The following is a 20,842-nucleotide window of genomic DNA, read 5'->3' as shown; positions in this document are numbered from 1 at the left end:
TCGTTCCAAAGAACACATGTGACTAAATGGTTTTCAGCGCAAGTCATGCAGATGCAGCCAGGGGCACCATGCAGACCAACATTTGGATCTGAACTACCAATCCTATTGGTATGAGCTGTCACAAGCCAAGTGTGTTCTGCCCTCAAGTAACAGAGACAGAAGTCAAATTTTACAGTCCTCCCTCTGACATAAGCTCCATTTTGAGACACTCGCTATAAGAGACACACTGCACTCAAGTGCACTCACACCAAAATACTTCAAAACTAGAGTGAATTGTCACAAGCATTCCAAAACTTGCATTCCCAATTTCTGCTTCCTCAGTATTTAGGCCCTACAGATAGAGGAACACGTGAATGACAGCAGACTGATGACAGCAAAATACATCCCCATTGTATCTCCTCAACTTTTAAATATAAATCTGACAGGAAGAGAAAAAGATGCCGTCCACAAAAGGGAAGTGGATTTGTATTTCCACATTCAAGCAATTCAAAGCTGCTGCTTTTCTCTATGCACATCTAAACAGCCCTGGAGAAACTCTACAGCCTTGGCAAACTGCTTGTGGGAGTCTCACTGATGAGAGATGTTCCTCACTTTTGTACAAACCAGAACTGCGAGTGCTGAAGGACTGCAAAGAGGGGCTGTGTTATGGTCTCAGCTTGAGTGGGGGCAGGTGGGCTCCCTAAGACTTTTTGTCTCTCTTTTTAGTGCACTTTACAGGTGGTCCTGGAGACCTCGTTGCTGTCCTTTGCCTTCTGACAATCGCATGTCACTCTTTTTCTTTTAAACTTTTAATCCATTTCCAGCTCTCTGCCCATATTCAGAGTACACCAAACCAGGTGTTATTATTTAAAAAAATCCATTTTTCTTTGTCTGCAAAAATACGGTCCACAACATGCTCCTACCTCAAAGTCACAAATGTTCTTCATCCTGCCACTTCAAAGCTCTTGGCCAAAATAAGGTATTTTCAAGGACCGGCACCTTTTAACAAAGAGCTGCTTGATAAGGCATGGAAAGGAAAACGCTCATTTTTTCCTTGAGCTAAAAACTACTGAAGTTGGAAAAGGGGGGAAGGTAGTGAGGGCAAAACTTAAAAAAAAAGTCAGTTCAGCTGCTTCTGCCATCCACATCACATAATTGGTGACTTCACTTGAGCCTGAACACACACCAGCTTCCTTGTGTAATCCATCAAATGTGTTTTCAAGCCATGAGTTAACACACAACAGCATCAGCTGTTTTGGTTCTTGGGAAGTTACCATCCCTGTACACAACCTCTTTCTAAGATAATGCTGTAACCCTGCTGTCCATGGTCTAATTTAAAGGCACTGGCTTCAGCATTTACTGGGAACATGCACTTTTGGATGATCAATCTTTGTATTTTATGTGTGTCCATAAAGGTGCACGATATTGGGGTAGCCAACACTTCTTTGGGTGCAGAGGGGATAGGCAGACCTTGTGTGATGCTGCTGCTCCCAAACCACTATATAAGCCTGTTCCAAACCACTGCAAGGACAGTACATTGCAAAGGGTCAGTCAAATTCCACTTGCTGTTCCAAAGTGTGCATAATTAACATTATGAGTCCAGCACCTATGCACTTCACTCCTCCAAAAAGCAAGGTTTTCTTTCCTCAGTTACATGCCCACAGTCACTGGCAGGACCATGTGTTACATCCTGGTAGGGAATATTTTATAGTACTGAAGTGTGCCCCACCTTTCAAATTCAGTGTACGAAAAATAACCGTAACATTTCACTTAGCTCCAAAAATAATCAAGAAGCAGGCTAGGGGTCAACATCTTGGCCACGGAAAGGAAACCAACCAAGCTAAATTATGTAGCTCTCATCTTGCCAACTTCTTCTATGTGCCAAACTAAACACAGACAAAACACAAAAGTCAAGGAAAACTGTGAAGAAAGGGAAGAGCCTGAGGATTCCATGAACCAGATGGTTTAGTCATGGAAATGGATGCAACTGTTGGTAACAGCTTTCTGTGCCTGTACCAACTTCTCATTCGATCAGTGTTTTCAGAAACTGGTAAATTCATTAACAGATACTTAAATTCAGGGTACTTTAAGTTTCAGGAAAAAAAGGTTTGTTTGGGTTTTATTTTCCTCCCTTTTAACAGGGTAATAAAAAGAACTGGCAAAAGAGCTCAAACCCATGGGGATACAGAAGTTTACAGATTTTTTCCCCTGAATATCCAAGTGGAAACACACATTTTGGCTCATGCATTCCACAGAATCCTTTTTTCTTAGCGCATGGAAAACAAACCCAGCTTTTCCTGTAGCTACAGAAAGTAAAGTGTGGGTCTCCCTTGTTAAGACCATTCTTGGAACTGGTGCTACTTTTCTTACTATATGAAGATACAAACTATGCCATACTACTGGATCCAACCAATTTGAGAACATAACTTCCAAACACAGCTTTCCGACTTCTTATATTTTACTGTCCTGCCCAAGGTTTTAAAGAGGGATTCTTGTATCAGAAAGCCTCTTTTATTTACCAGTATATATTTGTCCTGTGTCCCGTGCTTTTTATAAGATTTGAGACTGAAAAGAGAAAGGATCTTCGTCCATATATAAAAAGATGGAATTTCACAATAGCATCACCACCACTAGCAAAAAATGAATAAGAAGTGGCTTAAGTACCTCTAAATTTCAAAACTCTTATTTCACAGTCCTTCTTGAATAGCTGAAACCAGAAAACTAATTTATTTTTTTAGAAGCCCACATTTTCTTGAAATGAAGCCATGGTAATATGTTAATATTATAAGCACTGGTGTCTCAGCTCACTGCAGAATTAAGTTGGAGAAGAAAGTGGGCTCAGACACAGATGATTTTAATGGGAACACTTAGGAAAAGTCAGTCTTCAGCACTGTCAAAAAGATCAAATGAACATTGCCCGATACACTCTTCATTCTTCAAAACCTGACATTTTGCAGAATTATTGGCAATATCCATGTTTACAAACTTGGCAGAAAACAAATGTTTATTTTTACCCTAGAGTTGATTATCACACAAAAAAGCTTTAAAAATTTAAATCATAAGAACCTGTTGGTACTGCTGTTCACAACCATGCTGGTGTTCTGATCCCATTCACACCTCAACCGGTGCCCCTGAGGGCTTTACACATTGGCCAAGGAACTGGAAACTAATTTAGACTGCTTCACTGCACTAAGCTGCTCAAAACAATTTCATAACAGCATTTTCACGATCATAAGTAAACAGAAAAATAACTGTTCTTCCTAGTAAAGAGGGAAACATACCACATTTTTTTTTCCACATCAGTGAGCAACTGAGGTTTTGGCTTCAGCAATGAGTTTGGTGTACCAGCTTCATGAATAATGTATGTAGTTGGTTTCTTCCCCAGTGTCCTCCTACCTGTTCTCATTCCAGCCTGAGTTAGTCCTGTCACAGCTATTGAACTGTGCACTGGAACCAGGAACAGATTTGGCAGCCCAAGACCACCATACCACACCAGTGTTACACACCTGTATTTTACCAGTGCCATTTCTACCCCAGTGAGTGGGGCAAACGCAGCCCCTACCCAGAGCAACTGCCCAATGTTCTCTCTGGCAGACCTCTGTTCCTCAGACCTTTTATGACTATAACCTGATATTATTTGAAATACCTGCACTGTAGCACATAACAGTTTTGCTTTTCATTCTTCTAGGGTACGGCTCCCAAAAATCCTCACAAACACTGACAGAGGGTAACTCTATCTCTGCGCCAGGTTGTTAACTTTAGTTCAGTTTGATCTGAAAATGAACACACTCCAACAAATCGTGACTTAAGTAAAATTTCCGTATGTATTATGTCAGTTACAGTTATGCAATGGCCAATATTAGTAAATTTGTAGCTAATATTAAATTAAAACTCTGAAAAAAACAGCGACAAACAGTTCCATGGCACGTACCATTTTTACCATGGGGATAATGCTCACCTTTTGTCCAAAGGGACAGTGGAAACAAGTATAAATATAGAAACTGTCTCAAAACTGCAAATCTAAGCCTATGTTAATGCTCTAAACTGTCACTGACTTCCACTAAAATTATTCAGATCCAAACATCAGCAATGATTTAGGACATCAATTTATAATGTAATGCTGGTGACCCTGTACCAGTCAGGCTGGATTGGTTTCTGTCCACAAAGCAAACTACAGAGTGGCAATATTTTATCACTGGTCTTGCCAGAGCATTTAGCATGTAAATATATTTTTTAGAGATATACACACACATTTCCCCAAATTCAACTGTGGCTGAGTATTCCTCTTCCAGTTTTCAATAATTTTTAAACAAATTAGATACCAAGCCCTTTCTGTTTGGATGCTTTGTTTTCTTTTTCCAGCCTGAATGAGTCTACAGATATTTTCTTAGTTATACAAGGCCAATGTTTCACTTTGCAAACATTGAAGATGAAGGAACACTTGAAGCTTCAGCACCAGAAGGAAAACAAGGAAGAGTGCAGAGGGTAGCTCCATTCGGAACCACAGAGCTATAACAATTATTGTTCCAGTTTGATACAAGTAACTCAAAAAAAGACTTTTATTCTAAGCAGTCCCATTGTTCCTGACAACCAAAGTGATTCTTATGTTGGATTGGACCTTCAAGACCCTTGAGCTGATACAGTTTGTAATCCTGCAGAACAGCAATGCAAACCAGTTCCCCATAAGCACTGGAGAGATAAGATTACTTGTAATCTCTTGCAAAATGTCATCTCAGTTTATTCAAAACATCACCTACTTCCTTAGAAAAAGGAGTCCATCATACTTGGAGTTTGTTCCTGTCTTTTTTTTGTTTTGTTGCTGGAGTATTGAGTTCTTGACCTAAGGTTTTATTTATATGTTAGGTTGAACGAGGGTAAGGAGAGAGAAGGAGCATCGTAATATTAGTAGATTAATTAATATTACTTGTGATGACACTGATGATTTTCCCTGTTTGTCCCCCATCTCTCTCTCCTTACTATCTTCATTTTGCTGTCTTCTTCAGTTTTTCCAGAGTGTTGTCAACAGAGCTGTAAAAGTTCCTTCCTTTGAGAGAACAACATTGCTGATTTCCAATAAGTGTTTGCTTCCATAGGAAGCAGATACCTGGCAGATTTGCAACGGAATGCTAAATCAGCTATGGAAGTTCTGCACTGTTGTCTGTTTCTGAGAAAGTCGCAGAAGTTCTTCTCTAATTGCTTTGATAAGAGAGGCTGATGAGTGACCTGGCTGGAGGTCCTCAGTGGAACTGGTGGTGTAGCAAAGGCCCTGGCCCTGAAGGCTGTTGTGTGGAAGCTGAGCAGGAGGTGCTGAGGGCTGTCTGGCTGAAGTCCTCGGCATCTGGAATACTGGTGAGGAGGAATATTCTTGGTGTCCATGCATATGCGTCTGGAAAAAGGTAGAAAGCATTATTGTACTTTCTGAATAAACATGATTATCCCAGAAAAGACAAGAAAGCAAAAAGGCGAAGAACAGAGGGGAAAGCAACATGGAGATGCTTCTATCTGCTGCAACTGTTCTTCTGCTACATGAATGAGTGATTCACAAAACAACAAGTGTACACAAAATTGTTGGACTGCCTCAAGTCCAGTGATTTTCAAAATCTCTTTCAGTATCCATTAAAAAGCCTTGACCACCTTTCCAATCTCTGGTATGTTTAGAAACTGAAGTGGAAGGAGGTGGGGAGAAAACCCACAGAACTGGAAGTCAACAGAATTGGCTTCTCTTTCCTTCCATCTCTATCAACTTCCTAAAAGACAACAGGCAAATCACTGTCTTCCTGGCTGTCATATCTCCATACTATTTATAAGCACAGATGCTACTAGTTTGACCTTCCCTTTCTCTGCCTGGCTTGCCTGTTCAGACCGTACACTTTTGTGGACCCTGTGACTGACTGACCAGTGCCCAGGAAAACACAGTCAACAGAAGAAGCAGAAGGAGAAAACTACTCAGATTTGAAAGATTAGATTTTTCATTCTCAACATCTGTTTTACATATCTGAGAAACACTATCCCAGTTTAGGGACAATCACTGTTTCGGTGTAGAAAGGGGTTAATTCTGCATTTGTTCAGTAACATGTATTTTTTAAAAAAACAAGAGAGAAACAAAACAGAAGCCTGAGTTTATGGCTCCTCTATCTGGAAGAAAATCTGCTTACACTAAAACAAAGCATGAATTTACAGTACACTGGGTGACTGCACCAACTCCCAGTACGGACACAAACAATGTACATTTTGAAAATCTAAATTCCAGCTGACACCCCAGAAGCAAGAGTTTCCCCTTGCCTCATACTGCTGAAGGCTGAGAGACAGCCAGAAGAAAACACTGGACACAAAGGACTCGAACACACAATTGGGAGCAAAGCAGTGTAATCCCCTTTCAGAGGGTCTGCACTGGGGATGGGGAGCAGCCACCTGCAGCAAATTCAGATCACAGTCATCACAATTCAGTGAGCACTACCTTTCTCTGTAGATAAGCCTTAAGTAGTAGCAGAGAGAGCAACCTGATGGGGGAAGAAAGGACAGCAAGGTCAGCTAGAAGGGGATTTGGGAGTGAGGGGGAGGGGAATGAAGGGATTACAAAGCAGAGCCTGGGAAGGATATGGGGGACCTAGAGCGAGTTTGGCAGCAGTGTGCAGGGAACACAAAAATGGGTGGGAGTAAGTTCCTTAACATCTCTCATAATATCATAGAATAGAATTTAAGCCATTTTTTATGAAGTAGAACTAATAATAGATTTTTGACTCTCTTGCACAGCTCACGTACAGCACTCATCATTTACACAGTTAATTTGGGGAGACAGATTAGGAAGAAAAGAGGCTTTAATAGAAGAATGACAGGTAAAGGTTTTCCAAGTAACATCCTGTCTTATATCTTATAAAAGAGAGGTGATTTCAGTATCAGAAGGAAATGAATGAGTCTCTTGATTGTTCAGAATTATTCATTTGGCAGTGAAACCTGAAACTAATTCGTATGTGCAGCCTAGAGTTGGCAAACCTGACAAGTACTCTGTGGGTTTATAGAGAAGAGATGACATAAGAAAATATTAAAAGCAAACATTCCCTGATACATGAGTCTTAACAGCATCCTAAATTATATTCATGTTATTTCACATTCAAATGCATTACATGATTCAGCTCCTACCTCACACTGCATTGCATTACTACCATAAGAATGGTTACAGGGGAATTAGAGAGGGAGTTAGAAAGAACATCTGATGACCTCAGTGGCTGTCTTTTACATTAAGGTTATCAAGGTTTTCTTAAATATCTAAGAAAAAGAAAAGTATGTGTTTCTGTGATTTCCCATATAACATCAGAATTAAACAGGCCTGACAACTTTCAATACCACATTGGTTTAGAAACCTAACGTCTACTAAACTACAACAGCAAAATAAGGAGGCCAAAACCACTCACATGTTTTTTCAGTTTGCTGTTTTTTTCTACTTTTAAATTTCTTTACTAACAGAAATACACATTGGTATATTATATATGTAAAAATATATCGTTTTATATCGTATTCATAAATTTTAGATTTTTATCTAGAAACTTTTGCATAATTAACAGCAGTACAAAAAAATTGACAAAGCCATATTTACTGAATCTTCCTTCTTACAAAATGAAGATTTATGAGATCACTTTGTAAATTTATTAATCCTCATTTAATACCTGTTGTACTCTGGCCAATTTCAACTGAACTGGATGTATAAATATATACACAGACATATGTGTATATATATATATATATATATGAACAGATATATAAAATTCACAAAACCAGGTAGCTAATTAGAAATAACCCGATCTGTGCTATCACTGAATCTGCTTCTGAGTGGCAGAAAGGTCAAGTTAGGCTGTGCTCATGTAGACCTGTCAGGCAGCACATATCTCACAGGGGCCACCTGGGGTACATGACAGACAGCTTTAAGAATGGTCAGATTGTTTAGACACACTACAGTGGGCAGCTGGAGTAGAAAAATAGAGTGAAAGGGTAAGAGCAGCTTTGGGGAAACACTGCAAACCTGGAGAAGACTTGGGAGAACAATGGAGACCTATAAGGGACTGTAGATGGGTAGGAGATGATGCCAGGTGGTGGTAGGGAGGTAGAGATATGCAAGACACTCCACCCACCTGTAAGAAACCAGGCTTTGTTTGTTCTGCTGCTCAAATGAGCACTGGCTCAGTATTGTATTTTGTGTCAGCTAAGGAAATCCTGTAATTCTCCTGGTTGCCTAGGTCTCCTAGATGGAGAATTAAGGTGAATGGATGGTACCCTGCACACTGGCTTTGGGCTGGGAGGTACAAATGCAGATCCTTCTCCGGTTTGCATGTGAGAAGAATGATCTAGATTCTAATCTTCCTAAGTGCAGAGTTTAATTTTAGAAACTTGCTCAGAATGAGGGAACAGTAAGACTGTTTGCAAAGGATCAGTTGAATAGTGCACCATAAGGAACATGACTGTTATTAAGTAAAGCCTCATTTCCAAAAGGAGGAAAGATAAATTTAGAGCTCTGTCCTAGTGAAAATATCCAAACTCTGAAGGTAATTATTTAAATACAGAAAGCTACAAGACTAAGGCTTTTTTTTTTTAATGGGAAGAATCCTTTGCAAAAAAAACCAAAATACTGTTCATAGGAAAAGGAAAGTGTGGGAAACAGGTGAGCTCTCCTACAACTGAATGACATGATAGTCAGATAAGTTTTAGTCCATGATCTCCTCCTTTTGCTTTTTTTTTTTTAATAACTGAAAAAAATTCACATTGCAGTAATATATGAACTCCAGCAACCAGTGAGCAAAAAGTTCTGTCAAAGCCGAGGCATTTGCCTCAGATGAACTAAAAGAAAGTCAACCAGGACTGAAATGACGTGAACACACCTGAAACTGTGACTGAAGGTGCAAACTGCAACCAAATCAGATTGCATTGGGCCGTGAATTTTTGAAAGCTGTGCAGGTAACTCTTTGTATAAGATCTCATATAATGGGTCCACCTGAACTTTCAGTAATAAGTTAGCAATTCATGTAATAAAACATTAAGAAAGTAACAGTCGAATATGCACTTGAGAGGCAGAAGGGACAGGCCCACAGATTTAGAAAAGTCCCTTTCAGAAAAGAGAGACAAGTGTTAAGAAGGGTCAATGAATGGTAACCCAGAGATGTCTCTGAAAATGGAACAGGAGACACTAAGATCTCTCATGCAAGTGTTCTTTTCTATGTAAAATGAAATTGTGATGATCTTGCATTCAAATACTACAGTTTCAAGCACAGAGAGCACATTAAATTAGAAAAAAATACACCTTTCAGCTTTGACAGATAAAGTTTTTGAATAGTACCAATAGAGTTTGTTTCTAGTGCGCCTAGTTCTCAAAAGCTTTATGCTGCTCCTCTCCAGCTCAATTCCACCAAAATCTCAGAATAAGGCCATCCTGCTGCACTTCCTTTCTGCAAAGCTGTTTCAAGATCATGCAGTACTGCATAGCAAATTCAAGTAGTGTGAACACACACTGCTCTAAGCATGCAAAAGGAGGAGAACCTGCCTTCTTCCCTCGAGGAAAAAAATCAGAAAAAGATTGTTTAAGCAAAGAAGCAAAAGAAGCATAAAGCTGTCGCTCTCTAGAGTACTACCACAGAGCTGTCACAGGTCAGTCTGCTTCAGGATGCAAGTACACCAAAGAAGGACTGGAAGCAGGCAACTGTCTCTCTCCTGGAAAGGCCATATACTATCTTCAACCTCACATATCTGGTTGAATCAGAAATGTCAGCCTCTAGAAGCACCACCGCCAAGAACATGGAATCACCATGGCTGCCTAGGCAACACTGGTAAATGAATACATATTAATTTACCACATCCTGCTGACTGAGGCTAGGAAAATAACTTGTTCAGAAACACCTCTAATGTTACATGCAACTATGCAGCTTATTCTTTTGCCCTGACTCCTGCTGTTGTGCACCAATACAGAAGACAAAAGAAATACACCCATACAAAGTAGGATGGTAGTCTGGGACAATTTAATTCAATGTTTTCTACTTACAATGATCTCAAAATACAGAGGCATATTTCAAAGAAGAAATGGAAAGCAGTATCCACCTCTGCTGGAGCTCAGAAGCAGAACTGGATGAACTGCAATTAATGGGTGAAGGCCTCAAGTGAGAAAAAAAAAGGTTAGGGTAAAATGAGAGAAAGCAGTTAGAGAGAAGCAAAGGTGAAAGAACAGCAAGCAGAAGTTGGAATAACTAACAAGGGTTCGAAGAGCAAAGCAAAGAATGTCAGAGAAGCAACTGAAAGTATTCCAGGGGTAAAAAGTTCCAAACAGTAATGCAGGAAAAAAATACCCAAACATATCACTACTTTGGAAACTATGCAAATGTGTAACACAGTACTCACTGCATCTCGCCTAGCACATTCATCCTCTCCACGGTACTGGGGCCACCCTGGCCCCCCCGGCTGGCCATGCCCTGCTCTGCCTGAGGGGATCTCCACTTGTTGACCTCCGATCCTGCTAGCAATTCCCACCTGAGTGAGGTGCTGTATCTGAGAACCTTAAAAGCAAATATTGTTTTTTTCATCTTTATACACAGTCAAGTTTGCAGGGCAGACAAATGACAACATAAAACTTTGTTGGAAGCAGGAAACAAGAAGAAAATGAAGCTCTGTTTCTGTGCAATTAATAAAAATCAGCAGAAAGAAGGCTGTCAGTGTAGAACAAAGAAGGAAAAGTTATGTGCATTTTGTGCAGTTCATTTGAGTGTGATGCATTTCATTTCACTGCACTGAAAGATCAGGTTGAGATACGTGCATCTCAGACATCCCAGCCCTTTCCAAACAGCGTTTACTAAAAGCTCTGGCAATGCTTTCATGTAAATTACTTAGCAGCAAAGAGAAGACATTTGCTCCTGTGGCACACCTTACTTGCATCACACTAGCAGGACCCTAACTCTCTGCCTTCTGTTCCATCCCTCAGAAGAATAAAATACATGTCTGTGTAAGACTGTGGTTCTTTGAGCTGTGCTTTGTGGTTAAATATTAAACGATGCTGTCATTAACTAACGGGAAGGTCAGAACACGCTGTATCTCCTTTCAGTCTGAAAGCTAACCTCCTCCTTTCTCCTTTTCCTTCCCTTCCCTCCCCTCCTGCTGCTTTCAAACACATGCAAAGGATAGCCGCCACCATTAATTGCAAGAGACATGTAACGACATGCCAGCTTTCCTTCTTCCTGAATTTTCCCACAGAGAAACGTAATGTTTTTTACTATTATAATTATTAAAATAATATTTTATTATTCCTTAGAAATAAAACACATTTAACCCAGAGATACATAAAACTGTGTGTATGTACAAAAAGGGAGGAAAAGACAAAAACAACAGTGTGATTTAAGTGATGGACAGTTAGATCACTTTCATATTTTCCTCTTAAAAACCCCCAATATTTGACAAGTTTGATATTCACACATAATTATGCTGAAGAACAGAAACTAAATATATGAATTACCTCCAAGCTTTAAAGCAGAATAGATATGAACATTTAGATAATAGTGTGAATCAGTGAATAAAATAACCATAATTAAACTGTAATAGTTACTATATTCCTACCATTCTCATTCTTTTAGCATTTACAGGGAGAGGAACTATCAAAACTAGGCTTCTGACATGAGTATATGATCGTATTTCCAATCTTTTTCAATTCTCCAGGAAGAAAATATTTATCTGGGAGAAAATTAACTGTGACATTTGCATAACAATACAATCTTTTATTCTTAGAATCAGTGTTTGCTGCTTAATTGCCATATGATGTTAGCATCTTATTCACGATAGCATTGATGAGTGCTATGGAAATTATCTCACAACCAAATCAGGGAAGGTGATTTCCTATGGGACAGCAGCAATAGATAGTATAATCACAAACTAAAGGATCCTGCTTTTATGCATACAATTCTAGGAAAAGAAATGAGAAACACGTAGGAAAGTATTAAACAAATTTTGCTATTTAGCATGCTGATTTGGGATGCATCAATTGGCTTATTTAGCAAAAAAGAAGTAGCTGGCAGTGGAAAGTTAGCACACACTGTACTCCCTAAAACAAGTAATTTTCCATTCTTAGAGAATGAGGTTTTGTGAAAATATGCTTTGTGATAACCAGTGCCTGTAAGATATTAAAACGGTGGCAAAGCACTGCCTTTTTCTGCAAAGTCCTGTGGATGTAAAGTTAACCTCATTTTGTGATGATTTTTTTTTTTGGGCAATGAAGGCAAGGACCTGAAGGAGAATGACATCTTAATGGTGACCTTGGCAAAAGGGTAGGTACAGAAAGGGATCAGTTATTTTAGTGCACATTCAACTCAAGTGAAGTGTACCTGCAGTGCTCCCAACGGGCCGTGGCCGTGCCACTGAGGGCATTTCCTCTGAGTACATCCCTCTGGAGGAATACGGAACGTCAGGCGGCGGCTGCTCAGGGTGCATTAACTCTGCAGGTTGAAGGAAACCTGGTCCAAAGTTCTGTCTGTGGAAATGGAGTCAAGATTAAAATAAGTGAATTCCCTAACCAGAAACAATAATGTAGGCGTACCTCATACAAGAGCTCTTTACGAGGTCTTTTACTGTACATTATATCCTTAAATGTTCAAGAAAATATTTACACCTGAAGAGCATAATCCTCCTCCGTGATCTGAACTGCACAGGAATAGTATAACAGAAGTTTACACAAGTGTTTTTCACATGTTGCAGTCTCCTCAAAGCAAGGGAAAAAGTCCACAGATCTTGAGATCTTGTTTTCCCCTTAGGGAAAAAAGGATCTTCAAAAACAGAAAAATAGGATAAGAGTAGTGATGCAGCTGCTTGACTCAGTAAGAAAGCTGACTACTCTAGATTTTCTGGGTACACAGTTTTGGTCTAAAACCATACAAAGTGCATTACATGTGTATTTCACAAACAATTATTACTTCATCAAGCATTCTGATAATTTTCCAGGAAGTTTTCAAATTTTTTGCCCTTGAAGATTCATCAAAATACTCAAAGCTGTAATTAGCACATATGAAGAGTAATGTATACTAAAGTTAATGTTTCCTATAAATCAGGCTGGTGCTGGTAGTCACTGTTATATATTTACTGAAAGAGTTAACAACAGAAACTGTAATCAATCTAACTTCACTAATTGTGCCAAGGTAAGTGCACTTGTAAAAGAAACCCTATAATTAATTCACTGAACAGGGACAGAGAGGGAGATGGAAATGCTGCTTTTCTTATGCTTCCTATTAACATATGTTAACCCTGCCATGGCGAGATTGTATTTTAAAGGACTGATGGTAGTTGACTTTTCAGGGGTTATCAATTCCTATCAATATAGTGGAAGTGTGGATGCCCAAACTTCATGTGCTTAGGTTACTAGGCTCGCCTCAGCCTCCAGGTATGATCAGAGGCACTTCTCAAGAGGCATCCAAAGCAGAAGATTACCTTAAACCGCTTTCTGCAGGAGCTTCTCACTGGTGAGTATAAATGAAGCAAAGTGAGACAAACATCCCAACTCAGGCACATGAAATCACAAAAAGTGAGAACTGGGGATGACTTTTATATGCCTTTTACCACAATGGCATCTAACCCCATCTATGGTTATGGACTGCAATGTATCCTATTCCTCAAGACCTCAATTTTACATCCCTTTGTTTTACAGGAAAATCCTGTGACTGTATCTAACTCAAACTATTCTTGATTTGTGCTTTATTTGGAAAACTACCCACCTTTGTATGACAGCCAGAGAGAAAAGAAAGTTGACGTAATAATAAACTGACTAACAAAGCCAAATAAGAGCCTATTAATTAGCACCAAAAAGTAATTGTAAATTGAAGTACCAGGTACTTGGCATACAGTATTACTAAATGGAGGAGGTATAAGACCTTCAAGCTGTAACAGTCTTGCTGTGGAAGTGCTAGAATTTCCCCAGCTCCCTTACATACAGTTCCACCTGTCCACTCAGCAGATCCAAAGGAAACCATTTCCAACCACACCTACAAACCAGTTAAAATAAATGCTTCAATGGGTAGGTAATGTTTAACAGTATCACTTCTGTTATGTTAATCACTGCAATCAGTAAAGGATGTGATCATCTGGCTTTTTATGCCTGAAGTGTTGAGCTGGAATTTTGAAACTGATGAATTGCTACAACTTTTTGATGTTTTCTAAAGAAAATATTTTTTCAACATCACTGCAAATGTATTATTATTGTGCTAACTTTTCAGAGGACAGGAAGTATATCCTTTATGGCTGATGTGTTTGTACTTGAAAGGTACACATTTAATAACCCTTTACCCTCTCTTCTCAACCTTGTTTATAATATAGATATAGCTTCTCTTTAAAGTCAGAGATCAACAGAGGAGTATTAAACTGGAATACAGCTCTGCATCTATATCATACAGGCTTTCTAGTGCTCCTTCCTATATCCAGTTTTCGACTTTTGCACATTCAAAAGAAGAAAATTAATCCCCAGTCATTTAATTAAGTGGGGAGATACCATCCCAAAAATCAATTTTACACCACTAATCCACTATGGCTAAGTAGCTCTATCTCTGTTGCATGATGCAATATCCTTTTTCTGGCAAAAACTGTTCACTGTGCCTTTATGTTTGCCTAGCTGTTATGTGACCTAGGTCTTTTACATTTAATTTTTTGCCCCAGGTTGGTTCCACCCCATTAAAGATGCTGACTGCATTAGTATGGAGAAGAGAACAGTACGCTCACTCAACTATTATTCCATGCACTGCATATTTAAGCCAATGGACTATGACATTGATACCACCTAATCACACTGACCTCAGGTTATTTTTCCTTCCTCTAATTGGTGAACTGGTTCTATTTGTTTATCATTATCTTCAGAATTTGAGAATACCTCCCATTGCACAACCATGACAACTCTTTCCTTGTTTTCTATCGACCAAGCTTTAGGAAACTTTCTATTTTAATGAAAATTTAAAGGAACTCTTTCTGTTAAGGTCAATGACCTTGCAGATTGTTAACTTAATCTGTCTGCACTGGCAAAGGCAGTATTTAAACTTTTAATCATGATGCAATTAATTTGTGACTTACATAAATTCAGAGTGCCTATGTCAAAAGGTGATAAATTTTTAAACAGAAAATATTTTGCAAAAACACTATCCTGCTCAGGTGTACTAATATGGGCTACAGCACTTTCATGGTTAATTTATCATATTTTCCCTGAATGTGTAACAGGCCAACAAAGAGCAAATCCTCAATAACAAACCACTGGTTATGCTTTGTATTGGCAGTCTCAAAGCTCATAATGTTCAAGGTAACCTAAATTACCAAAAATACACCACATGTCATACTGTGTTCCACTTCATGTACACTCACACTGAAACTGCCACCTCCAGACAAGACCTAGGTAAGAAAACATGCTTGGAAACTCCTCCTTTTCTACTTGGCCCTTTCAAAATCAGGTTGCAGAACAACAAATAAAGTTCTTCATATCCATTTTACCATCAAGTTTCCAAGGCAGTGAATACTTCAGGTGAATTCTAATGAATGCCATGGATACCAGCAGGGTTTCATCTCATATGGTGAGCCGTAAGAAGGTAATGAGAGAGCAGCACAAGGTCACCATTTCACCACCTTGGCTGCAGCGGCTTAGAGAGGGTGAGACAAGTCTGAACACAGTGGGTACCATGACTCAAGGTTCACCTTGACACGTAGACAAAACACAGATGCCAAGTGGGAAATTAGCAAGCACCTGGACAACCATTTTCTTCTCTTTACGCAATTCTCCCATAGCAAGGGCAGGAGAAGATGGAAAAATTGTTCTTTCCCTGATTTTATAATAATAGGCCTGCCAGGCAGGCTTTTTCTATGAGGGTCACTGTGTTCTGTCATTTGTTCTCAACTTGGTTAAAAATAGAATGAATCTGTTAGTCATATGAAAGCTTTTGCGAGTGAGTGTTGCCCTGAGGATACAGAAACAAGATGAAAGTCAGAGCATTGGGAGAATTACATGCATCTGAGTAACAGTTTCAGGCTCTCCAAAAGCTGAAACTCAGTGGTTTACTGAATATTTGGAAGGATATCTCTATAGCCAAGGGGCTAGAAACACATTTCTTTTAAACACATTCCATACCACACGCATATGTCATTCATGCTACATAAATAAATTACAAAGACTGGATCTGGACTCTTGTTACTTCTCATTTATACAGTACTTTGCATAATAATATGCCAGTGACAGTAAGAAATCTGGAATAATTGCAAGGAAAATAATAAATTATAATTTTATCAGTGAAAAGCTACCTTGGTAGGAGACCTGGTGCTGTTGGCGGAGTCATTCCAAATTCCATATATCTCTGTGAGAAGAATGAAAAAAAAAACCCCAAATTAAAATCAAAATGCTTACCCTGGGAAGCCCACTGTCAGGCTTTTAAGAGGTGAATGGCAGAGATCTCTAGGCCTGTATGTGTGACTTGATGGCAGCCATAAGAGCTTGGTTATACACACACAGAAGCACAAGAAGATCTGGGAATCACTGCGACAGCAGGCTACTCTCTAATGCAAGTCTTAACTTAAAAACTGCCCAGAAACGCTTTCTCTCATGTGCAGAAGATCAAGGGCTGCTCCAATGTCTGCTTAGCTGAAAACTTTCAGCAAACCAAGCTTTGCATTTGGAAATCTCATTAGACCTCAACCAGCATAATACTGCAGCAGAGAGACCACAGGGCTCAGACTCAACAGAACTCGAGATGACCTAAAGGATTATCCGTGTGTTTCAGTGCTCCATTAAATGCAAAAAGTCATACACAGAAATACTGCTTCCCTATCCCTCACCTCTTGAAAGCATTTGGATACCCTGATGAAAAACATGACCCAAGTCAAATGTTTCTTTTTTTCGTTGTCAAGTTACCACATATATTTAAAACAAATCAAGTTTTACTCTTGGACATGGCAAGACTGATCTGCGCAAGATCCTAACTGAGAAGAACAGAAAGGTTATCCTAAAGGAGAGCTCCTATATTTTCTTGTGGTTGAGATGGGAAAAGAATCCAAATAGCTTAAAAGCAAATTCAACATCTTGTGATGGTCCTTTCTGAATTCTCCTGGTTCCAGGAACTGTCCCACATTTGTGGCAAGTCCTGACAGCAAGGGCACAGTAACAGTGACCGTGGCTCAACCGGTGCTAACCACCTGCCCAGAAAAGCCCTTTAACTTGCATCACTCACATTAAATGGGTTGTTTACTGCCTGAGTTGGGCCATAAGGAGATCCCCACTGGGGGCATGTGGTTCCCCTCCCTGCTGGAGCAGGAGTGTTGTTTACCGGCTGTCCTGCAGAGACCCCGGGCGGTGCCACAGCCGTGGAATTGGCAGCTTGGCTGCTGGGAGCCACCAGCGCAAAGGCGTCATCCAGCAGCGAGTGCATGGTCTGCCGAGCCTCTTCAATGGACGGCTGCGGGGGCACGTACTGCGACACCGGGTGGGAGGGCAAGCCAGGGAACTTCCCCAGATCGGCTGAAGATGATGTCTGAGGTTCAGGAGGCAAGTCTGGATCAGACTGGAGGAAACAGAAAGATGGTGAAGGGCAGCTAGGGAAGGGAAGATTTAACAGCCAGCTTCTAAGCCCCTGTGAGCCTTAAGTCTGAGCAACATTGTCTTTGCCAGAACCACAGCGGGACAAACGGCACAAGTGCTGGTGCTGGACAACACCTGCCCCTTACCCTCCTCAATTCTGCATGCATATATGCATGCACATACATAACACCAGCTGTTCAAATACTTCATTCAGTGTGATCTGAAAGACATTGATCTCAGATAAGGCAGCAGAGTTTTGTGCAGGAGTTACTCAGCTATAGGAATCTTGTGGTTTGCAAGCACGTAGTGAAATCACGCACTTCTCCACCCAGAAAAAGACAATCAGCTCCATCTACATCTTTGACTTCTTTGCAGCTTTTGCAGTTCCAAGAAATTAATTCAGTCTTTAGCTTATAACTGACCACATCAGCAATAACATTAAACAATTATTACCTCCTAGAAAAACACACAAAGGAAGCTGTTAAGGATCTAAGTGGTTACCTGCATGGAACTTGAACTTGGGTGCATCACCTGAATGGGATTCATGTAAGTGCTTCATAGCAGCAATGCCTGAGGCATGCATCATAATTACTACCTGGGATCTTACCACATGGGCTTATTGTTCATCAGCAAGAGGAAATTAAAAGAGCTTTGCAGCAGCAGACTTATTATCAAAGCTCATTCTTACCACTGCATACAGACTGCAAAATCAGTTGTCAAGAGGCACAAGCCTCTACTTTATTCGGAACTTAGCATTCTAAGCACTGTCTCGCTACAGATGCCAAAGGGGCTGAGCCTGCTGTGTGACATGTCTTAATTAAACAGCTTCAGATGATAATTCATTCTGCTGCAGCATGACATTAAAATCATCACACTCATGTTTGAAGGCAGAAGGAAACTGCAGAAATCGACATTGTAGTCACCTGACTGCATATGCAGCTAATGGTGAAATTCTTAAAATCTTTAAACCATCTTTCAAGATGAAAACTGTCCAGGGGTTTCCAATATTAGCATTAGGCTTAGTGAAGTCTGCTTAGAAGTGGTTAAAGATGCCTAAATACAGTTTGTGACATGGATATGATTGAACAGAAGTATTCTCCAGGGTCTGCTTTTTTTCGACAGGAAACAAAATTAATTTTCAAGACATTGCATTAGAATTGTTTCAAGCTACTGTAGTACAAAGACATGTTTCTTTTCCATTAATAATTAATTCCCACATTTTAAAGATGAGAAAATTTCTCACAAAATGAACTGAGTCTTCCATTCTGCGAGAGCAAAGGGTGAAATTTTCTGTAGCATATGAATATATAACATCCAGCAAATTGGACTAGAGTGAAACTATGTTCAAGATATTATGGAACATGCCAAGCACACTTTCATGTGCATAACCCAGTGGCATTAATGCAAACAAGGCTTTGCTTCTTGGCTTCTAATATCAAGGAATACTTGGCAGAATTTTACTGCTTAATAGTGACAGACTGTCAATTAAATCTTTATTTCACTTTGATTTACATGCTAACTACACGTGACTGAAACTAGCCATATAGACCATAGTCAGAAGGCCAAAACCCTCTCAGTGTCACAACCGTCATTATGATTACCAGAACATTCCTGCCATCACAGACATACATACAATATATGCAGAATTATTGACTCCTGGAGGCCTTTTGTATGTCCCATCACTGTCAGTTGTGATTAACCTGTCCTTTTCGGCATCAATCGGACTCCCATTTATCTGATGTCGCCGGCGCTGCTTGGGAGAACGTTTTGCACGAGAACTTAAGGGGAAGAAAAGAAAAAGCAGAGAGAGAGAGAGAAAGGTAATCACATTTCTTTTTGCAATTTTTATTCTCATCCCACTCAAGCTTGAACTCCTCTGTCCATTTCCTCCAAGTCATCCTTGCCTCAGCCCTGTTTCTCTTTCCTTTCCCAGTTTTTCATGCCAGTTCCATTAGGTAGCCTCAAATCTCTCTCCTCGAGCTCTCCTAACAACACTCTCCTTGGCAACTCTCCAAAATGTCCCATTTCTCCCTCAAATTCTTTCTAGTGTCACCTCCCTTCTATATTCATCTGTCAAAGTTGCCTGTGCTCCAGTTCTCCCTGCCAGTGCCTCTCCAGGTCTCCCAGACCAATGACACATCTGCAGTAGCAGAACAGACCACACTGCCAAGAAGGTTTTGTGCTTGGCACATTGGGTTTAACCCCACCAGGCAAACCAGCTGAGGAACACACACAGCTGGAGAAAAGCTACTTTCTATCATTGCAGAACCAGTCACAGCATACTAGTGCTCCAGAAACAAAGTGCTGGTATTCATAAGCCCTAAACAGAAGCCAGGGAAAACTTTCTCTGAAAATACAAGGCCAGGAAGGCAGATCTGTGAGGCTGACAAATGTGCCTCATAATCTTTTATGTATTCCCTCTGGGTAATCTCATTGATTTGTGAATTTGCCTTTAACAGTCAAAATCTCCATGTTTTTTAGGTTGTTCAAGGTTTTTCTTATTTTGCTTATTTTCCCCTCCCTTTATAAAAATACTATTACTTGCAGGTTATGTTTTCTATGCATCTTTTTTAGTGCTGATATTGTAATTTTGATCCCTCTACACCACACAAGAATTACTCAAACAAATGGCTGAGTAAATACTAAATTGTTTTAAGACAGTTTCCATGCATTTGGGCTTATTTATCAAGAATTCATTGCTGAGAACTTGTTAAAGAATAATGTGAAAGCAAAACATACTGATATATAGCGAAATAAATCAAAATGCTTAGAACAATCCAATCCTTCTCACCTAGATAACTCAAATTCAACCAGTGATCAAAATGATTTTAAGCTCTGAAAGTTAAGAAGTACAGTTTTGATGTACTTTGGGCACTGACTCTAAAAGAAAATTGCTCTTTCCATCTCTGAAATCCATACCTCTTCCTGGGCTCTATGAAGACTGTAGGCACGCTGCCTCCAGGGTCCAAGATCTTGTCAATCTGCATCTGTGCCTTGCGATATATTCTGTGCTGTTCTTTGGAGTCAACCACCACCACGTCGTCCACCACTGGAAATTCATAGTGCCCTTTACGCTTGGCGCGAAGGCGAATCTTATTGCGGTGATGCTCGATCTCAGATTTATGCCTCAGGGCTGTCTGTATCTTAAAGGAGGAAGGGGGGGGGGAAAGAAAAAGAATCGCATTTTTCACTTGGATATTTTGCAAACTGGATTTTGCTGCTCTTCCACGACCCTCTCCTCCCCACCTCTCTGTCTGCCTCTCCCTCCTTCACCCCTCCCTCCCCCAAATCTCTGAAGGACTAAAATAAGTCACA

At 40.0% G+C, this 20,842-nt stretch overlaps 1 protein-coding gene across 5 annotated transcripts in view; it reads right to left on the bottom strand.

Moving 5' to 3' along the window:
- Positions 1 to 2,724: 2,724 nt before the first annotated feature.
- KIAA1549 (KIAA1549 ortholog) overlaps positions 2,725 to 20,842 on the bottom strand; it is a 164,894-nt gene continuing 146,776 nt past the window's right edge. For 2 of the 5 annotated variants that reach the window (XM_051784672.1, XM_051784670.1), the window contains exons 14-20: positions 20,447 to 20,670; positions 19,161 to 19,305; positions 17,277 to 17,510; positions 16,258 to 16,310; positions 12,324 to 12,469; positions 10,357 to 10,511; positions 4,792 to 5,365 (exon numbers count right to left, since the gene is read on the bottom strand). In XM_051784672.1, coding sequence (XP_051640632.1) covers positions 5,111 to 5,365; positions 10,357 to 10,511; positions 12,324 to 12,469; positions 16,258 to 16,310; positions 17,277 to 17,510; positions 19,161 to 19,305; positions 20,447 to 20,670 — 1,212 coding nt within the window. In that variant the 3' untranslated portion in view covers positions 4,792 to 5,110. Of the gene's footprint in view, positions 5,366 to 6,436; positions 6,480 to 10,356; positions 10,512 to 12,323; positions 12,470 to 16,257; positions 16,311 to 17,276; positions 17,511 to 19,156; positions 19,306 to 20,446; positions 20,671 to 20,842 lie in introns of those variants that run through there. The other 3 variants (XM_051784671.1, XM_051784673.1, XM_051784674.1) reach the window with 3 other exon arrangements.

This window comes from Manacus candei, unplaced genomic scaffold, assembly GCF_025592945.1.
Source record: "Manacus candei isolate 608988 ecotype Guabito, Panama unplaced genomic scaffold, ASM2559294v1 h1tg000018l, whole genome shotgun sequence".
In the NCBI taxonomy this organism is placed as follows: Eukaryota; Metazoa; Chordata; class Aves; order Passeriformes; family Pipridae; genus Manacus; species Manacus candei.
The sequence above is the reverse complement of the archived record's forward strand: the minus strand, read 5'-3'. Positions and strand labels throughout refer to the sequence as shown.